Source organism: Cydia strobilella, chromosome 18 (assembly GCF_947568885.1).
Source record: "Cydia strobilella chromosome 18, ilCydStro3.1, whole genome shotgun sequence".
NCBI classification, from domain to species: Eukaryota; Metazoa; Arthropoda; class Insecta; order Lepidoptera; family Tortricidae; genus Cydia; species Cydia strobilella.
Window position 1 is genome coordinate 308,569 of NC_086058.1, and position 19,184 is coordinate 327,752.

The 19,184-nt window shown below is 42.8% G+C and overlaps 3 protein-coding genes across 3 annotated transcripts in view; 1 reads left to right on the forward strand and 2 right to left on the reverse strand.

Annotated features, from left to right (window-relative positions):
- The window catches only part of LOC134749641 (uncharacterized), a 35,753-nt gene extending 25,457 nt beyond the window's left edge, over positions 1 to 10,296 (reverse strand). Inside the window, exons 1-5 of the mRNA XM_063684657.1 lie at positions 10,144 to 10,296; positions 9,542 to 9,736; positions 7,991 to 8,091; positions 4,227 to 4,566; positions 878 to 1,037 (exon numbers count right to left, since the gene is read on the reverse strand). Coding sequence (XP_063540727.1) covers positions 878 to 1,037; positions 4,227 to 4,566; positions 7,991 to 8,091; positions 9,542 to 9,730 — 790 coding nt within the window. The 5' untranslated portion in view covers positions 9,731 to 9,736; positions 10,144 to 10,296. The remainder of the gene's footprint in view (positions 1 to 877; positions 1,038 to 4,226; positions 4,567 to 7,990; positions 8,092 to 9,541; positions 9,737 to 10,143) is intronic.
- Positions 10,297 to 10,434: 138 nt separating this feature from the next.
- Positions 10,435 to 11,375, forward strand: LOC134749705 (NADH dehydrogenase [ubiquinone] iron-sulfur protein 3, mitochondrial). Its single transcript, XM_063684724.1, has one exon. The coding sequence runs from the start codon at positions 10,528 to 10,530 to the stop codon at positions 11,323 to 11,325; it is 798 nt and encodes a 265-aa protein (XP_063540794.1). The 5' UTR covers positions 10,435 to 10,527; the 3' UTR covers positions 11,326 to 11,375.
- Positions 11,376 to 12,128: 753 nt separating this feature from the next.
- On the reverse strand, positions 12,129 to 19,002 carry LOC134749758 (splicing factor Cactin). Its single transcript, XM_063684786.1, has 12 exons — positions 18,865 to 19,002; positions 18,425 to 18,757; positions 17,377 to 17,614; positions 17,060 to 17,234; positions 16,678 to 16,877; positions 16,310 to 16,405; positions 15,825 to 15,948; positions 15,520 to 15,661; positions 15,193 to 15,411; positions 14,606 to 14,797; positions 13,350 to 13,566; positions 12,129 to 12,910 (listed from the first exon to the last, which is right to left on the reverse strand). Coding segments are annotated over exons 1-12 (2,127 nt in total). The 5' UTR covers positions 18,867 to 19,002; the 3' UTR covers positions 12,129 to 12,721.
- Between the last annotated feature and the right edge of the window lie 182 nt (positions 19,003 to 19,184).

The following is a 19,184-nucleotide window of genomic DNA, read 5'->3' on the forward strand; positions in this document are numbered from 1 at the left end:
ACTATGCACAAAATATAGAAATAAAACATATAAAAGTAAAAACATAAACACACGAAATGGAAATAAAACAGTTATCACACAAACAGAATATAAAACAGAATCGTCAATTATTTACACGTTATTTTATGCCTAGACCTACTTATACCTATTCGCGACAATAACCTTACGAAAATCCTGAAAAGTTAACGGTTTCAGAATTATGACTGATGATAATCTGACAATCATTACATTATGACTTTCAATAATTATGTCAAACAAAGGGACCCCAATAAAAGTATTAAATCTTGGTCACTCGCGCATAGTGTTAGGTGTATACAAGATAATAGATGGGTACTTCTAATTAGCTGGCTAGGGGTGACCTTACTCGGTGCTAAATAATAAGTAATTTATATTGACTCCGTATATTAAACTAAATGCCGATGACAGGGTCGAGTGGAGAAAACGAGGGGAGGTCTTTGCCCAGCAGTGGGACACCAAGTAGGCTAATAAAAAAATAAACTAATACTTACCCGTAATTTAACTAAATCAGGTCCGTAAACTTAACGGGCCTGATTTAATAAAATTATTTTTTATCCCTTTCATACAAATACATAAGTCAAAATGACAGATAAAAACAAACGATTCATAGCTAATTCAGGCCAGTAACGTGTTCTTATGAATAACGCCAATAGTCTAGTACAATGGTTCGGTCGGGACTAGCGTCCCGCAGGTCCGTCACTATGGATGTGGCTTTCGGCGAGTCAGCTCATATCGCGGTGCACGCGCATTTGAATACGAGCTGGCATCGCTAAACTGTTCCTATAGGCGTCAGTATCACAACACATTGGCTTTCGAAAGGCTTGGTAAATATCGCTGAGCTAAATGACAATATACTCACTGGAGCAAGTCTGCCGGCCCGAATCATCGTCCCGGAGCGACTCTTTGCTGCCGAGCTTCTGCGACTGGTACCAAGCCATCCGCTTCTTCATGAACCGCTGCAACCGCTGGTGCGAGTCTTCTTCTTCATGCTCGCTGTGCCCGTTGCTTAATGTCTCCACCTTTAGCGTTTAAGGGGTCAATATACATGAGAAAAAATATCATTTAAATAAATATTTTGCTTTAAGTGGTATGAAATTTCAATGCTTGAATAAGAATGACTCTCAGAACAAGTCGCCTCGCGAGGAAGTTAACTAGTACTATTTATTTATTTTTATTTCATATTTTTATTCATTAAATATATACAACAAACTTGTCACTATTTCTAATTATACATTTTAATTTAAGCCAGCGTTTAAAGACATAGTGTGCAGTAACAGCCCAAAAAGACCGGGGCCTTTGCTAGGGCTAGTTACAATATATGTGACACAATTTTTGAGAGCGATCGGATTTTGGAGAAACAATTTTCTAATCCGTTTCCGTTTCCGTTTAGTGACTACACCAGCCAGCAGTTCTGCTGCAAGGACGCAGAAGCGTTGGTCACACAAGGGAGGGAGAGACGGAGAGGCTCGTCGAGCTTGCTCAAATGCACGTGCTGGTACGATCCAGGCCGTCGGTTAGAGGCGTATGCTACGGTACGCTAACGACCTCCGTCCAGACAAACCTGTTCCGAGGCAGGACGTGTATTCGGGCCTACTCGTATACACCTCCCTTCATCTGCCGCCCCGGCATGCTCAACTGACCCTCCTGCCCGAGACACCGGTGAGCCAATAATACAGGTGAGGAGTGTGGGGCTGTTGCAGTCGAGGATAGGAGTTGACGGGATTTGAAGAACCAGACCGAATACCAGCATCGTGCCCAGTTTAGGGAAGATATAGATAAATATTAGTGTAAGTATATACGAAGGGATGGTGACTGCGATTAAGTTGAGTTCATTGTTCGAAGGTTAATCGTCTCTCGCTCTCGTCAGGCTCGTAGTCAGCAGCAACCGAGGCCCCTTGATAGCTTTCGTAAGTGACTTTTCTTCAAAAGGCCTGCATTGCGTTAATGAGTGCTTTCGGAAAGACAGAGTAGTATCTTCATATTATTATCATTATACGGCCTTCACTTGTGGGGCCCTTAAGTTTATCCTGAGTCTCTTCCACCCATATGCTTATACCACGTCGGGCTCGATCACGCATGTGCTACGCGCGCACTAGGCTGTCAATTTCGTCGGTAATCCGCATCTGTCGGGTCTATCCTGTCCTGTGTTGGCTGCCACAATAGTTCGCTTTGCCGAAAAGTCGTGTGTTGTCCGCCGACGCCTGACATCTTGGGGTTGCGATTTTGCGAGTAATCTCTTGTCGCCTCGTAATAAATAGTATTATTTTGGTCGCTGATGATGATTGCACACAAAATTAATAGCACTTAACAAGCAACACTGGCACGAGTCCCGGCACCTCAGTATCACCAGACACAAATGACACAATAAATATATTAGGTAATATAAAATACACCAACACCGTCAATAGACACCACTAAAACCCGTACGTAATTAATTGCTAAAATTTGATATCATATAAATAACTGCTCAAACACCTATAACATTGTTCCATGGACCTTGTGCTTGCCCGCGGCATTCTTTTCTCCTGACTGATTTATTATATCTCGTAAGATTATTCGCTCGTGTCGTCTACGTCAACACTAAGAAATAGTCAGTTTCAACATAGTAGTTTAAGCTGGTAAAAACAGCACTACAAATATTATCCATACTTATGCACCAAACCAAACACTGTCATCGGTAGTTATGTTTTCGCACAAATAAAAAACACAAAGACACTGACACTGTCATAAACAAATCACTAATGTCCGGGAATGCTAACAAAAAAAACCTGTTGGACCAATTGTGCAATGTGTCGATCTGCCTTTTTTATGGTTATTTGGTCAACAGATGTGTTTAAGGGAAGTGCATTGTTTTTGTCTACGACTCGGCCTCTGTTGTAAAGCTGCATATTGCACCACAATTTAAAAGTCGTTTCCCATAATTCAACGCACCCCAGGCGACGTCTGAGCCCCAGATGGCCGAAGCTATAGGCTAGGCGAAGCTAGATGCAAGTTAGTAGGTATTTTAATCCAATAAAACCAATTTCAAATATCTGTCTAATGACCTAAGTAAGACGAACACGAACCATTAAGGTGTCACTACAGAGTTAGATGAAACTGTATTGGTATTTAACTGAGATAAGACTATGAGAACTGCGATCGTTTCGATACCTATTTAATAACATATAATCACGCTATTAGACAACGCTGTCTCGGAGATGGTAGGATGGTATCTACTCTTCGGGGGACTGTTGTAGTTTTGGCTCGACTAACAATGGAATATCTTAGGATGTTAATACTGGGGCTAATAAACGTATCAAGGACCGATCTCAACAATTTGTCCGTCGTGTAGGCGGAGCCGGCAGCAGTACCGCGCCTCAGCGATGGGCCGCAGAGCTGATACATGGCGCAGACAAGGGCCACAAGCACTTGACTCAATTCACTCATGGATACACATAAATATTATTTGACCGCGTTTCACTATTAGGGATATTTATGAACAGCGTCCCGAGAATCTGTGTCGCGTCGCATAAAGGAACTTGAACCGACGGTCGGCCAGTTGTCGCATGTGGCGTTAACGCGGGCTCTATTGTTTTGTCTGGGATTTTACAACCGGGAAAGAACAAAAGGGCTCCCAAACGTGCGTCCGTCTCCCACGGCGTGTCAGACGAGACTCCTTTTGGAGAAACAATTTTCTAATAATATAAAATTTACTTAGTCAATTAAAAAAGCTTAATTAAATAAACATGCATTACTGGTATTTTATTTTATTTTTATGTACGTATTTAATATACGTATATTGGGTTTTATAATTATGTAAGTAGCTATATATATTAAATATATTAATAACGGGTCACTCACGTGTTTTAAGTCGAAAACGCTCGACATGTTTCACTCCGTACCGAGGAGCGTCATCAGGAGCTTGCGTCGACGGTGACGGACCGCCGCCGCCGTCGCAAGCTCCTGATGACGCTCCTCGGTACGGAGTGAAACATGTCGAGCGTTTTCGACTTAAAACACGTGAGTAACCCGTTATTAATATATTTAATATGTCTGTGTCTCACGGAAGTTTTGTTATTAAAATAGCTATATATATTATTTGGAATAAGGTTTACGGATTATCAGTTACTTGTGGGGACGATGCCGCCTTACGTGGCCTTCGCGCGGCAATTTACTCGCGAGGCAAATGCTCAGAAAAATGAAAACTAAAGAATTTAGCTGTTGAGTACCTTAGCCGATGGGGCATCTGTACATTTCGACTCATCCTGCTTGGCACTAGGTCTTGGAGTCATGCTAACAGGCTTTGTGACTAGTTGTGGAGCCGGCTCCGATTTCCTAGGTGCTGAATATTGTGGTATTGGTTCCGGTTTCCAAGGTTCCGTGTATCGTGCCATTGGTTCCTGTTTCCTAGGTTCTGTTGGTGGCTCTCTTTCTGTGTATCCTCTGTTGAGTCTGGTCATTGGTCTGCCATTTGGTGTTCTGTGGGTTTCTTGGTTGCTTGTGGCTGCTATTAGATTAGGCTGTGTTTTTTTAACTTTGGACTCTGGCACGCTTCTCCGTTTCATTGAACTGTGAAATCAATTTAAGCAGTTAAGACTGACAAAGAAAAATAATATAGGTAGGATATAGGTAAGAGGTGATACTTTTATAAATGTTCTGGTCACACTGAGTGTGCACTATACTTATCAGAAGGTTTAGTTGGAAGATTAAAAAGAAAGTCACTGTTTCTAAATAATGTAAGGAGTTAGTTCATAAGTAAGTAGTAATGCAACTTTACTGTTTTGTAGCTATAAATAACGTGTCTATTGTATAAAACTTTAGTCTTTTATCTAATCAGCATTCACTTGTTTAATTGCGCGTCCAACTTCCCGCACCACATGCCAGGATTACAGGATTTATTGAAAGTTCTACAGTGTGTCACTAATGGGATTTAAATGACAATTTAGAAAAGTAAAGGTTTAAAGAGTCAGTAAATCGATCGTATTACCAAAACTAGTAGTAAAAAAGTCCCCGGCAAGCTCGGTTCTCCATACAAACTCAGTTACGCTCTCATTTTAAAACGACTAGCTAGATTGCTCTAAAACTTAGTACTTACAATAGGATAAGGTATATCTAGGTCTGAAATTAGTTTATGTATGTAGCTTCAGATAGTTCAGATACCATAGTAAAAAAAATACAGTGAGCTTAATTTTTTCATAGAAAACTTGTTTTTACTCTATTTCGATTGTTTTATGTACAAGAGCTATACAAACCAATTTCAGACCTAGATATACCTCATATCATTGTATGTGCAAAGTTTCAAATATACAGTGAGCTTAATTTTTTCATACAAAACTTGTTTTTACCATATTTCGATTGTTTTATGTACAAGAGCTATATAAACCAATTTCAGACCTAGATATACCTCATATCATTGTATGTGCAAAGTTTCATTACAATCCAACATGTAGTTTTAAAATGAGAACGGAACTCCGTTTATATGGGAAGGTGATATTCGGCAGAGTTTGCCGGGGACTTATTAGCTAACCTAACCGAGGTAATGAGTTAACCGGGCAAGTCGAGAGGCCGGGAATAACTGGCGAGTCCCGTGCCTCGCGGCTTGTACCTAGAATCTTAAATGTAGTGTCAGCAAAACATTGTGTCCTACTTTTATTCGCAATGCGCACTTTTATCTACTTCCTTTTACTTCCATTACTGTAATTTATTTATGTAAACCTGTGTTGTGTACAATAAAGTGATTAGTGATTACTACTACTACTTTATTCATTTTAGCGGCTGCAATCACTACACTTCGTTTTTTTAGCATTACAAAGAACTTATAATAGTTATAATTTAGTTTAAAATTTTACCGCAAAAAGTTCCCGATTTGAAACCACAAGCTTACTTCTGCGAAGTTTTTTCTAATGCTAAAAAACGAAGGCTAACAAAGATAGTGTACAAGGGAGAGGTAGAAACGGGAGTTGGAAGGGGCAGACCTCGGCGGACTTTCTCTGATCAGATCGGGGAAATCCTGAAGAAAGGCCAGGTCAAGAGCACCCTAAACCGTCGAGCGTGTATGAGGAATGTTATGAAAGTGAAGGAAGCGAAAGAGGTATGTCAGGATCGTAGCAAGTGGAAATCCGTGGTCTCTGCCTACCCCTCCGGGAAATAGGCGTGATTATATGTATGTATGTATGTAAAAAACGAAGTATAGGTATACTATACGCCGGAAGATCAGCGCTGACTTATGGGTTAGCATTATGCTGAGGCGGGACCATTTCGTGGTAAACTATTTATTTTTATATTTATATTTCTTTGTTGTTATTATACGTTTTGTATGTCATAGTTTATCGCGAATAAATAAATAAATAAATATTATAGGACATTCTTACACAGATTGACTAAGTCCCACGGTAAGCCCAAGGAGGCTTGTGTTATGGGTACTCAGACAACGATATATATAATATATAAATACTTAAATATATAGAAAACACCCATGACTCAGGAGCAAATATCTGTGCTTATCACACAAATAAATGCCCTTACCAGGATTTGAACCCAGGACCATCGGCTTCACAGGCAGGGTCACTATCCACTAGGCCAGACCGGTCGTCCAAATAAATGCGATGATTTCTGATTTTTTATACCTAATACCTATATACAGTCCGTTAACTCTCAGAATGACATTCGTTTTTCGGGTAAAATCGGACGTAATCGCGTAATAGAAAATGACAGTGTCTTACTGATTTTGTTGCAATCCAACACCTAGAGTGCAGTCGTCTTTTCAGCCTTAAACTATATAGAGTAGTTAATACCACCATATTTTTCGGCAATTAATTTAATGTGGACTCATCTCAAAAAGGGTAAATGTTCATTTAAAGGATTAAATTTTCATTCAATTGGTTAAAATATAAAAGAACAACGTACAAAAATTGCGCGCGAAAAACTGAATCGACGCAAGGAGCAGAACAATTGTTTTTCAAATGCATCCGAACTTATACAAAGCTGCTGCTTAACCATCCGAATGTAAACTTAAAGGCTGGCGTCCACTAGACTCGCCGAGGCGAATCGAATCGAATCGCAATAATTCGCCTTCTATACATTTACTATGAATGGTAAATTGCGATTCGCCTCGGCGAGCCTAGTGGACGCCAGCCTTTAGAAAATATAGGAGGCGAATTATTGCGATTCGATATTCGCCTCGGCGAGTCTAGTGGACGCCAGCCTTTACTTTGAATGGTAAATTCGATTCGACGCGCCGCGGCTTTTCGTCAATAGACGCAGTTTCATAGTAAATGTATATATATATATATATATATATTTTATTTTATTCTTTATTAAAGGGCTTTTTCGAGTGAACGAATATGTCGCCCCAGTAAATGTATAGAAGGCGAATTATTGCGATCCGCCTCGGCGAGCCTAGTGGACGCCAGCCTTTAAAGAGAAATAATGATTTATGGATTTAGCCGACTAGTCGGCCGACTAATCGGCCATCCGAGCGCCGAATAGTCGGCCAAATCAATAGTCGGTCGGTACATCACTAATAAAAAGTAATCTTATCAGCAGTGTTTGCTGCTAAATTAATTAAACTGTGTAAATATTTATCCTTGTAAATAGTGTGGTGTGGTCTTTACATAAACAAAACAATAAACTAAGAACCAAATGTAATGAAATCGTCTGTAGCAAACCTCATCACCTTAAAATGTGTCGTTTTCAATCAAAAAGTACCACATTGTCGCTTGCCATTCGTATAAAAATACAATCTAATTTCGTCCTTATGGTAAGCGACAATGTGGTACCTTTTGATTGAAAACGTCACAAATAGGAGTTATGAGGTTTGCAACTTAGGTATATTAATATTATTTATTATAAGGATATGCTTCCTATAGGCCTAGAAGTAGGTCTTTTAAAATGCTGTCAGTTAAGCTGCTGTAAGTTATAATATGTATGATGTGGATGTTCTTTAATAAATAAAATAAACTAATAAAATAGAAATAGGTTTGGAAGTATATACCTAGGAAATGAAGACTTTTGGCTCTGGACAAGCTGGTCAATGTGTTTGATGGAGTCCGTCACAATGAGGGTCAGTGTGGGATTGTCCTGCGGCCCCGTAAACTGTAACGATACAGAACAATAAGTATTTTGTAACTAAGGTACCTGCGCCTAAGTTGGCTCAGTTCTTAAGCTTGCCTATTTTCCTAATTTCATACTTTCATAAGTGTGAATTGGTTCAAAGTTTGCGCCCATGTTTGCTAATACCATAGACAAAACTACAAGTTAATATTAAAAATAAGAAACAAAAAAAAAACCAATAGGTCTTCTAACGCTACTATGTAGGCGAACAACACGCGAACGCGAACGCCGTGGGCCCGCCGCGCTGCTTCGCTTCGCGTTCGCGAGTTGTTCGCTTACGTAAGACGCAGCTTAGGTGCAAGCCTTATTTAAGTTTCCGATTATGAGGTTGTCTGAAAGAGATCATTTTTTTAGGGTTCCGTACCCAAAGAGTAAAACGGGACCCTATTACTAAGACCGTCCGTCTGTCTGTCACCGATGTATCTCATGAACCGTGATAGCTAGACAGTTGAAATTTTCACAAATGAAGTATTTCTGTTGCCGCTATAACAACAAATACTAAAAAGTACGGAACGCTCGGTGCGCGAGTCCGACTCGCACTTAGCCGGTTTTTTGCCTTTTGTTTACCTTCACTATTATGTAATTTTCTTTTGTATATTTATGTTGAAATGGTGCAATAAAGTGGCTTTGTATTGTTTTATAAGTAGGACTAACATTACTAACATTGCAAGTGGCTGTTTTATAAATACTTGTAATATAATGAGTAATATAAACAAGTCTCCTAATAACATTTGCTAGTTTTGTTTATATTACAGTTTGCAGGCCTTTACTTTACACAGATATAATATTATATTATGCGGAAATTTTGTATGAAAAAGTCGGCACGCTTGGTTTCAATACAAATCGTGATATGCGTCATCTAGCGTATATATTAAATCTGTGAGCCTTTACAAAATAATTAGTTATGTCCAGTCAGATGATGGCCAGAACCAGTCAGACAATTATATTATTATTTGTAATGCAGGCAGGCAGTTTAAACAACTGATAATGCCTGTATCCAGTCATAAACCGAGTTCTCAGTTCTCATTACTAAAAATCTTGTAGTTATTTACAGGTTCTATTTAAAAATAAATGTTTTTAGGTACACAAAGGGTAAAAACAGGACCTAAGACTACTGGCCATCTATCTGTCTGTCTGTCACCAGGCTGTATCTTCTGCACCGTGATAGCTAAACAGTTAAAATTTTCACAGATGATGTATTTCTGTTTCCGCTAAAACAATAAATACAAAAAAATACAGAACCCTGGGTGGGCAAGTCCGACTCGCACTTGTCACAAATTTATACTGTTCATTTTCAAGCCTTGATTCCTTCCAAAGACAGATATTTGTCTTTGCGTTATTCACAAGGTCTAGCAACATGTTTTGTTTTGACTTGTTGAGTATGCAAAACAAAGGTACAGACAGAGTTTTCAGAGTAAAACAGAAATAATACCACAAAACAATCGGAGCAGCGTTCCCGCAGAAACTGCACAGGGTCGTTGCGGAAGCCGTACTTGGCGACGGGCAGCGACTCGCCCATCATGCGCTTGTAGTCGCGCACCAGTGAATGCGCGTCCATCGTCTTCGCCGACGACACCAACACCGCCCGCAGCACCTTCTTCAAACCCTCCAGCTCCGCCATCCTGATCTATCCACAAATACACAAGTGCACCCACCTTACGCTAATTCGCAGTAGCTATTTATGAGAACAATACATATTATGTATTTCAAGATTACCCTCTCGAATGCCGGAACTCGGATCCACGTTAGTAGGTATTGCACTAATTATTAAGTAATTAGAATTCAATACTTACTGCGCGGATCCACGTTCCAGCGTTGGAGTGGGTAAACAACTACTTAACTACAAGTCGAAACATCTTTGACGAGAACAATTTAGACAAGTAGGTCGTTAAAACTTTAGATTTTAATAATTCTGATAGAATAATGCAAGACAGGAACAATTTAAATAAAAATTCTGCGAGATCAGCAGTTTCCAACGGTTGAAAGCAAAACAAAGTTAAACCGACCAAAGTAAAGATCATGAAAGTGAGTTACCTGATTTATTAGTTGAACTATTAAGGTTTTACCATTTGAGGATGTAAATTAGACATTGGAAATGATCAAAGGAACATGCAATAATCCAGTTTTCAGCTCACAACAGCAAAAATAAGATATCCCGAGCCCCGAGCCATGAACTTGCTTTCGAAGTTTTTTTTTTTACTTTTCTATACCTGAGAAATGTTTTAGCTTCGTATTTTTTTGCCGAAACTATTCAGCACACGTGCAAAAACGTTCTAAATTTAGCTTCTCAGCTGTCAGTCATGACATTTCTATTTTCCATCGATGCCCGCTGTCACTCGCAGTGGGTTTTGTTTTGCGATATTTCAATCGAATCGAACACGAATTACGTAAGGTTATTTTGATTTAAAGTAAAACAAAATGTCTTTCTTTTTAAAACGCACCATCGGTGCGGGGCTGGGCCTTGGGCGCGTCGTTTTAAATAACGCCAAAGCGCCGGTCATACAGAGTGTAGCGCGGAAGAGCGAGACCGTCGCTCCTCAAGTTGAGACTCGGCCTACATACGCAAAGCTGGACCCGCTGCAGAAGTCGCAGCTAATAGATTTCGGCAAATACGTAGCGGAGTGCCTGCCGAAGTATGTGCAGAAGGTACAGATCACGGCGGGCAATGAATTAGAGGTTTTGATTCCGCCAGAGGGTGTGATCCCCGTCCTATCGTTCCTGAAGGACCACCACAGCGCGCAGTTTGCGTCACTGGTAGACATCGCGGGGGTGGACATCCCAGCGCACCCTCAGCGGTTTGAGATCGTGTACAATCTGTTGTCGCTGCGATACAACTCGCGCATCCGCGTCAAGACGTACGCCGACGAGCTGACGCCCGTCGACTCGGCCTGCGAGGTGTTCAAGGCCGCCAACTGGTACGAGCGTGAGATCTGGGACATGTATGGAGTCTTCTTCGCCAACCACCCTGACCTTAGAAGGATACTCACAGATTACGGCTTTGAAGGCCACCCCTTCAGAAAGGACTTCCCTCTCAGTGGTTATGTGGAGGTGCGCTATGATGATGAACAGAAGAGAGTGGTGGTGGAGCCCCTAGAGTTGGCACAGGAGTTTCGCAGATTCGAGCTGGAAGCCCCGTGGGAGCAGTTCCCTAATTTCCGAGGCAACCCTGCTGCTGAGGAGGTCACTAATCCCTCTGAGGCACCCAAGAAAGAGTAAATCAATCAATAAGTTATATCTATTAGAATAAATTATACCCTGTAAATAAACAGTTCTCTTATTAACCTGTTGTTGACCTCCCCTTATTAGAGATAAATAAAGAGTATGTCATCAAAATTACTTATTTTATTGGGTTTGGAAAACTACAAAATCTCATCCTAGCATTATGCATCTGCTTTGACAGAATGAGGTCAAATTTTATTGCTAGTGCATCAATAATAGCGACCGTGCGCATTGGAGGTTGGAGGGTCTGCCATCTTGTGGCCTGAATCGGAAACATATATATGTACATTGCCATGCAAACATGCAAGTTCTACCATGGCTACCATCTACCATTCTTGTACATTTTCTTGTGCATAGTAGGTCTGCCATCTTGTGGGCTACATGGGAAGCATAAACTTCACATTTATACCTGCCCCCTATAGTTCAGGCATGCTCCCTAGAGGTACTCAAATGTGTTTGAACATGTTTGCCTGTTGTTTATTCATTGCATTGTTACTGTGCTTGCACGGGTCCATGCATCTCTTCTTTATTTCCTGTTACCCCCTGCTGGGGTGTATCATCCATACCATCCAGGCATACTTCTGATTAAATTCGTATATTTATTGATAAAGCTAATTACATGTCCAGAGTACATAAAATAAAATTACAAAAGTAAAGTATAAGCATTGTGTCTAGTCTAGTGTCTACTCACCAATTAAATCATTGTCCCACATTCTTCACAATTTCACATAACAATAAATTACTTACACATAAAGGAAAATTAAAAACAAAAATATTTACAAACATATTATTTTATTTCTCAACAAGCGACCTTGACCGGCTTCGCACGGGTGCAATGCTGATTAATTATACATATAAACCTTCCTCTTGAATCACTCTATCTATTAAAAAAACGCATCAAAATCCGTTGAGTAGTTTTAAAGATCTAAGCATACATAGGGAAAGACAGACAGCAGGAAGCGACTTTGTTTTATACTATGTATTGATGGAGATTACATATTTAAAAAAACTCATGTTCTTTAAAAACCCAAAGATGTTGTTATGATGTTATACGCATCTTAGAGTTTTCTTGGTAAAGATACAGATACCGATTTAAATATCCCAATCAATATAAATCTAGTGAAACTAACCATGAATCATTCAAAACTCAAACTTATGTTTATTTATGGCCCGGCAATTCCTCGCCAGTCTGCCTGTGAACACGAACGTAACGTCACGTTCGAAACGTCAGGCCATAAATAAACGTAAGTTTGTACGCGATTAAGTCCCGTGTTAGTTTTAAAATTAAAGATACGGATCACAATAAAATGCGAAAGACAATGGTAGTTAATCACATTTTGAAAGCCACTGTATTGTTCTGTGTAGTGTAGTGTACAGTTTGATACGGTTTATATTAACGGCGGTACCGGTACCGCTTGAAGTGGAACCACAGCTGGAAGATGTTGTTGTGGAAGTGGCAGCGGAAGCCGCGCTTGTAGGAGTACTCCCACTCGCGGTTGACGATCTTGAAGGCGATGTCCTCGTAGGGCGGCCCGGCGCGGAACCGCAGCACGGCGAACTCGGGGTTGTCGGCGCAAGGTTTCTGCAACAACATACATGATGGATACGATACGTACTCGTAGGACGAGAAACTACTGCTTGCTATTACTGCCGTATATTCGTAAACTTGTCGCGGGGGAGTGGGCTTGATATACAATACACAACAATATCAAAAGGTATAATTAAAAATAGACTGGATGGATACACGTTTTAGAACTTTAAAAAGTGCAAAATAAAATACTGCTAGTGTATGAAAATAAATATAAAACTTTAGAGAACGCTAATGTTATTCAAGTGTAAATAATCGTTTTTTATTCGACCTTATTACAAAAGGCATAAGGTCCAAAGGCCAGTTAACAGTGTGGGCGATGGTACCAAACAGAAGTTCGTGGGAGCCAGGGGTGGGTCTGTCAAGTCAGTTCTGGATCTCCGGTGTGGCAGTTTTACTTGATCCAAAGTGTCACTTCAATCTGTGGACTTACCAGAGAGAAGTCCGGGGTAGCCTTGGGATCTATCAGGTCCGGGTAGAAGATGTTGAACTTGTAGCCCTGCACGATCTTGGGCGGCGGGTTGTCCATGTCATAGTGCGTCTGGTTGTACTTGTTCCACTCGAAGCCGGTGTGCACGCGGTTGAAGTAGCGCGGCTTGCGCGGACGGTACTTGTCTGGCCACAGCGCCGGCACGGGCAGGGCTTCGCTCCTACAATAAAACCATAAACGTCATGTTAACATACAAATATATGTAAGTGTAGTAGACATAGTAGATGACTTGGTTTCAAATAAAAAAAAATATTTAGTACGGATTGATGTCAAATATGAAAGAAAAGTCACCAAGCCTCTTGTGCTCACGGGAGTCACGGCTGGGTTCGAACCAGCGTCGTCTACAATCGCGGCAGACGCCATAACTAGGTTCGCTCGGTCGTAGTTTCTCGAGTTTTGCAATCTTTGAAATGTTAAACGCCTTTGACCTCAGGGCGAGCTCAGCTTCAGCAACCTGTCAGTACCTGTCCAGAGCGGCCTCCACGCTGAACTGCGCCTCGTCGGTGCCCATGCCGCGCCGGGCCTCCCTCTCGAACACGGCCGCGTCCGGTTCAGCAACCTGTCAGTACCTGTCCAGAGCGGCCTCCACGCTGAACTGCGCCTCGTCGGTGCCCATGCCGCGCCGGGCCTCCCTCTCGAACACGGCCGCGTCCGGTTCAGCAACCTGTCAGTACCTGTCCAGAGCGGCCTCCACGCTGAACTGCGCCTCGTCGGTGCCCATGCCGCGCCGGGCCTCCCTCTCGAACACGGCCGCGTCCGGTTCAGCAACCTGTCAGTACCTGTCCAGAGCGGCCTCCACGCTGAACTGCGCCTCGTCGGTGCCCATGCCGCGCCGGGCCTCCCTCTCGAACACGGCCGCGTCCGGTTCAGCAACCTGTCAGTACCTGTCCAGAGCGGCCTCCACGCTGAACTGCGCCTCGTCGGTGCCCATGCCGCGCCGGGCCTCCCTCTCGAACACGGCCGCGTCCGGTTCAGCAACCTGTCAGTACCTGTCCAGAGCGGCCTCCACGCTGAACTGCGCCTCGTCGGTGCCCATGCCGCGCCGGGCCTCCCTCTCGAACACGGCCGCGTCCGGTTCAGCAACCTGTCAGTACCTGTCCAGAGCGGCCTCCACGCTGAACTGCGCCTCGTCGGTGCCCATGCCGCGCCGGGCCTCCCTCTCGAACACGGCCGCGTCCGGTTCAGCAACCTGTCAGTACCTGTCCAGAGCGGCCTCCACGCTGAACTGCGCCTCGTCGGTGCCCATGCCGCGCCGGGCCTCCCTCTCGAACACGGCCGCGCCCGGCTCCGCAGCCCCGCCGACGCCGACGCCGACGCCGACGCCGACGCCGACGGCCGAGGGGGCGCCCTGTTCGTGTGCTCTTTGTGCATTCGCTGCATGCGCTCTCGTTCTGAATAAACAACAGGAAAACACTCGTATCAGACGAGAGATTCTAAATTAAAAAATAAAATAAAAATAAAATTATCAAATTGAGAGCTCACATGTAGCTAGGAGGAATCACTGACTCCCGAGTCACAGGGTTGGACCTAGTTCGGGAGGCAGAGACTCAACCTATATATGTTACAAAATAAAATAAAAAAATCGGTTTACATAAAAAAAATAGTCAACCAAATCTTCTCCGTTTTGAAATCGGTTAGAAGAATATTCCAGTTTTGACGGATAAACACTCGGACATATATGAAGGTGGTATCGCAATAGGAACCTACAGCAAAAAATGCATAATGTAAGTACAGCGCCACGCAGGCCGCCGGGGACTCCAGTGTGTGTGCAAGGAACAGAACTGACCTCAGATACTGCAGCCGCTGGTCGTCGATGTCCGCGTCCGTGGTGAGCGTGCCGGGCTCCAGCGCGCGCGCGGGGAGCGGCGCGGGCGAGTAGCGCCCGGCGCGGTACAGCGCCACGCAGGCCGCCAGGGACTCCGACTCGGGCTCCGAGTCGCCCGACCCGGAGTCCGGGGCCTCCGCGCGAGCCTCCGTCGCCGCCTCCGCTTTGGGACTTGTAGATCTGAAATATTACGTATTACTTTAATATTACAGTAAGTAAACTAACGTAACGACAAGCGTAACCTAGGTTTACTGTGTCATCTCCGGTTCCGGTGTCCGATTTCCTTACCCGGTAGGTTGAGGTTCATCAGCGTCCGGTCTCGTGTCCGGTTCGGGCTTGGCCGCGACCCCTTGCTCCTGCTTCAGCAGCTGCAGCTTCCGCCTCAAGTTATTCTGATGTCGGTCGCGCAGCCGAGCGCGGGCCATGTGTGCTGAAAAATATATTCAGTTGTAGATGAACTAAACTTGTCCGCTATCTCGTTCTTGCTAGTTCGAACGATAGAGACAGATTTATATGTTGGTGGTAGGCTCTCAGGGTTCTCGACAATATCAAAACACGCACGCTGAAGCATTTATAAGTTAGCGTCATTTTACCTTTGAGTTGGCTAAGTAAACTCTCCCAGTAGCCCACATCGATATTGTCAGCGCGGGCGCTGATCTTCTGCTCGATCTGCGATTGTAATGCTTCCAACTGTGCGCCCGTCTTGCCTTTGAAAATCTATAACAAATAATATACCACGCTTTTACAAAAACCGGGGATTTTTTTATTGCTAAATTAGTCTAACAACATCAAAGTCACATTTCAACCTTAATGGCGCAGCTACCCAAAATGAGTGTTGGCCTCCGACACGAGTACACGCCAGTCGTCTCGATCCTGCGTCATCTCCCGCCAGCTATCGGCATGGGCATGGAGATCGCGCAAGTCCGCTTCAACAGCATCGCCCCAGCGATACCTGGGACGTTCGATCGGCCTCCGCCCCACCGAGCGTCCCAGGTATTTGGCTCCGCGATCCACCACATTTTAACCAGTAAAATCAAATCATAGCGAAATAAAAATAATCGATCGATTGGTGACATACTTGTGTGACGTCATCGGCCACGCTCTGGTGCACGGTGTCACGATGTACCGCTTCATGGGGCTCGGGTGCAGCTCTCCGTAGCTTTGCTAGCTCGTCCTGTCAAACAAAAGAGTTAGATTAGCTTCACTTTCAATAAATCTTGATTCATAACATTCAACCGGTTCCTTTATTTTGTTTTAGTGAAATTTCCCCTCATGGGCCACCATTATTTGTAGAAATTAAAGAGTACGTTTTGGACAATCGTAGTTTTCGTCATCTCTATCCTGAGATAAGAAAATGTTAAACGTGTTAAAACATATCTTGTACGATGCCTATAACATAAATAAAATATAGGTATTTTTTTATACAATCAATATTATTAATCTTACCTGCACAATGGTCTCCACATCTTTCCAGTACCGCTGGTTTTGCTCTTGCTCTAAAGACTTGTACACGGCAATGTCGGCCAACAAGTCTTCAAGGTCCGGGGCTTGGAGACCGTTGAGGTAGGTGTAGGGCTCGTGCATTTCGAGCGCGTCTACACACTGCTCCGAGCCCACGTACCAAGCGAGCAGGTCGATCGGCTTCGCTGGGGATTTAAAAGATGGGCATTAGTAACACAGCATCGATAATAGTTTTATATTGCTTCACCTGAAAACTAACTTCCAGTTTTTTTTTATTAGCCAGGGTACTTACTCCGGTACAAGTGAAACGCGCCGTACCACAGTACCATCTTCCCGTTTTATGTACTTATCCATAGAATAGACTCACCACGTCCGTCACGGATGCGGATCTGCGAGCGCAACCTAGCTTGTTGTAAATGAAACGCGTCTTCCTGCCGCGCCCACGAGTCGAACTGCGCGGCCTCGCGCGCGCGCGCCGCGGCCGCCGTCTCCGCCTCGCGCTCCGCGCGCTCCGCCTCGCGCTCCAATCGACGCTGCTTCACCTGCAGGACAGAAATGTGGATCAATACAACAACCATTATATGCAAAAATATCTTGGCAAATCTTGAAATCTCCTAACTGGTGGCCTGAGCAGGTTACTGAACTCGCAGTACCGACACCGACGAGACGACTACTAAAATTTACCTTTTCCAGCTCAATTTTATTCTCGAGTTGCTTCTGCCGGTTCATAGCTTCGAGCTCGTCTCTGCTGACCGCTTTCACACCTTCTTTAGCCAACTTCTTGGTCCAAACGAATGAGTGTGTGAGTGCCGAGTCTCCGAACGGATTGTCTTGGTTGGTGTAGCATTGATACTCGTTGTCCCAGCCCATCCGCTCGCGGCGTTTGCGCTCTTTTTCTTGCTTCGCTTTTAGACGGCGGGCTCTGTGTATAAAGTTAAGATCGTCAAATAATACTTCAGGCATAACATATACACGCATCCACTTCTTACACACACATACACTTCTTGCCGAATTGTGTGGTAAATGTGTGCACCGAACAATTTTAAAAATAGACTAGATACACATTTTAGAACTTTGAAAAGTGCAAAATAAAATACAAGTGCTTCAATATACACGCATCAGCTCCAAGAGCTGCTAGTGTATCAAAATAAATAATAATAAATAAAATTAGGCAATGGCTCCATTTTATAGTTATTTATTTATTTATATTTATTTAAGCCTTTATTTTTCCTTAAATAGTTTTACATGATAAAAAAAGTTTTCTAATATTATTGTTTTCCATTTTTACTATTTTAAGGACCCCTGTTGGGTATAGGCCTCCTCCATATCTTTCCACCTTTCTCGGTCTTTTGCCTTGATTAGCCAATTTTCTCCGGAAGCCGGAGAAAATTGCCATTTTATAGTTACTGATATAAAACAGATGTCATGCAAATCAACACAAAAAAAGAAATGTTCTGTTGAACTTAGCACACATACATCAGAAAAACTAGTATTGCAACACAAAATGCAATAATAAATCAAGTATGGCTATTTTGTGAGTTATCCCTAAGAATGTGAACAAATAAATAGTTTTATAATACAGTTTTTTTTTTATTCATAGTAATTTTCAATACAAAGTACATGCACACTTACAATAATGAGTATTAAATATGCTTAATGAAATACTCAGAAAAATGAGGAATTAAACAATAAAGAAAAAGCTATATCCAAAATATTTGTACTAATATTTTACCGTTTCTCCTCTGGAGTCTCATTGGCCTTCTGCAATTCTTTCTGTTTCTTCCTCTCCTCTTTAAGTCTCAGGCGCTCCGCCTCCAACCGCTGCAGCAGCCTCAGCTCCTCGTCCGTGTCGCTGCTGCTTGACGAGCTACTGCTCCTGTTCTTCTTCTTTTTTTTCTTTTTACTTTTCTTATGTTTACTCTTCTCCCTGCTGGGTGACCTGTGTTTTGACGGCGCGGGTGACCGCGTTCGCGACCGCCCTTTGTGCTCTTTCCGTGAGCGATGGCGCTCCAACGAGCGACTGCGTGAACGCTCTCGGCGTGTACTTACTTCGTATCTTGAAGACCTGCATAGGATAGGAAATAGCATAGGATTGCAATAAGAACATTATTTAGCATAGATGTTACTTACATCCATGTTATTTAGCAGTTAACACAAACATGTAGTACTTACATTTCTAATTATTAATGGTCCTTATGTGTCTTAATACATTACTTTTAACATAGCCCTTACAAAAAAAATGTGTATTTCAGATTTTTAGAAAATATTACGCAGAATACAGCAGCCCCAGCAGACGAAGCAAAGCATCTGCCAAGTGTCTGAAGTGTCACTGTCAATGTCAACGTCGCATTGACAAATATATTTTTTTAAAGGATTTAAGCTATGAGTTTTGACGCCTGTATGTATTTCGTAGAACAGTTTTATCTGTATCTGAAAGAGATTTATTCGTAGGCTGTTTGAGGTATGATTTAAAACTCTCCGTCCTATTACCA

Coding starts and splice junctions, on each gene's coding strand:
- LOC134749758 (XM_063684786.1), bottom strand. Junction 14,798..15,192: donor CAGCGGCTGCAGTATCTGAG/GTCAGTTCTGTT, acceptor TTGTTTATTCAG/AACGAGAGCGCATGCAGCGA. Junction 12,911..13,349: donor CTACCCCGGACTTCTCTCTG/GTAAGTCCACAG, acceptor ATGTTGTTGCAG/AAACCTTGCGCCGACAACCC.
- LOC134749705 (XM_063684724.1), top strand. CDS start 10,528: ATGTCTTTCTTTTTAAAACGCACCATCGGTGCGGGGCTGGGCCTTGGG.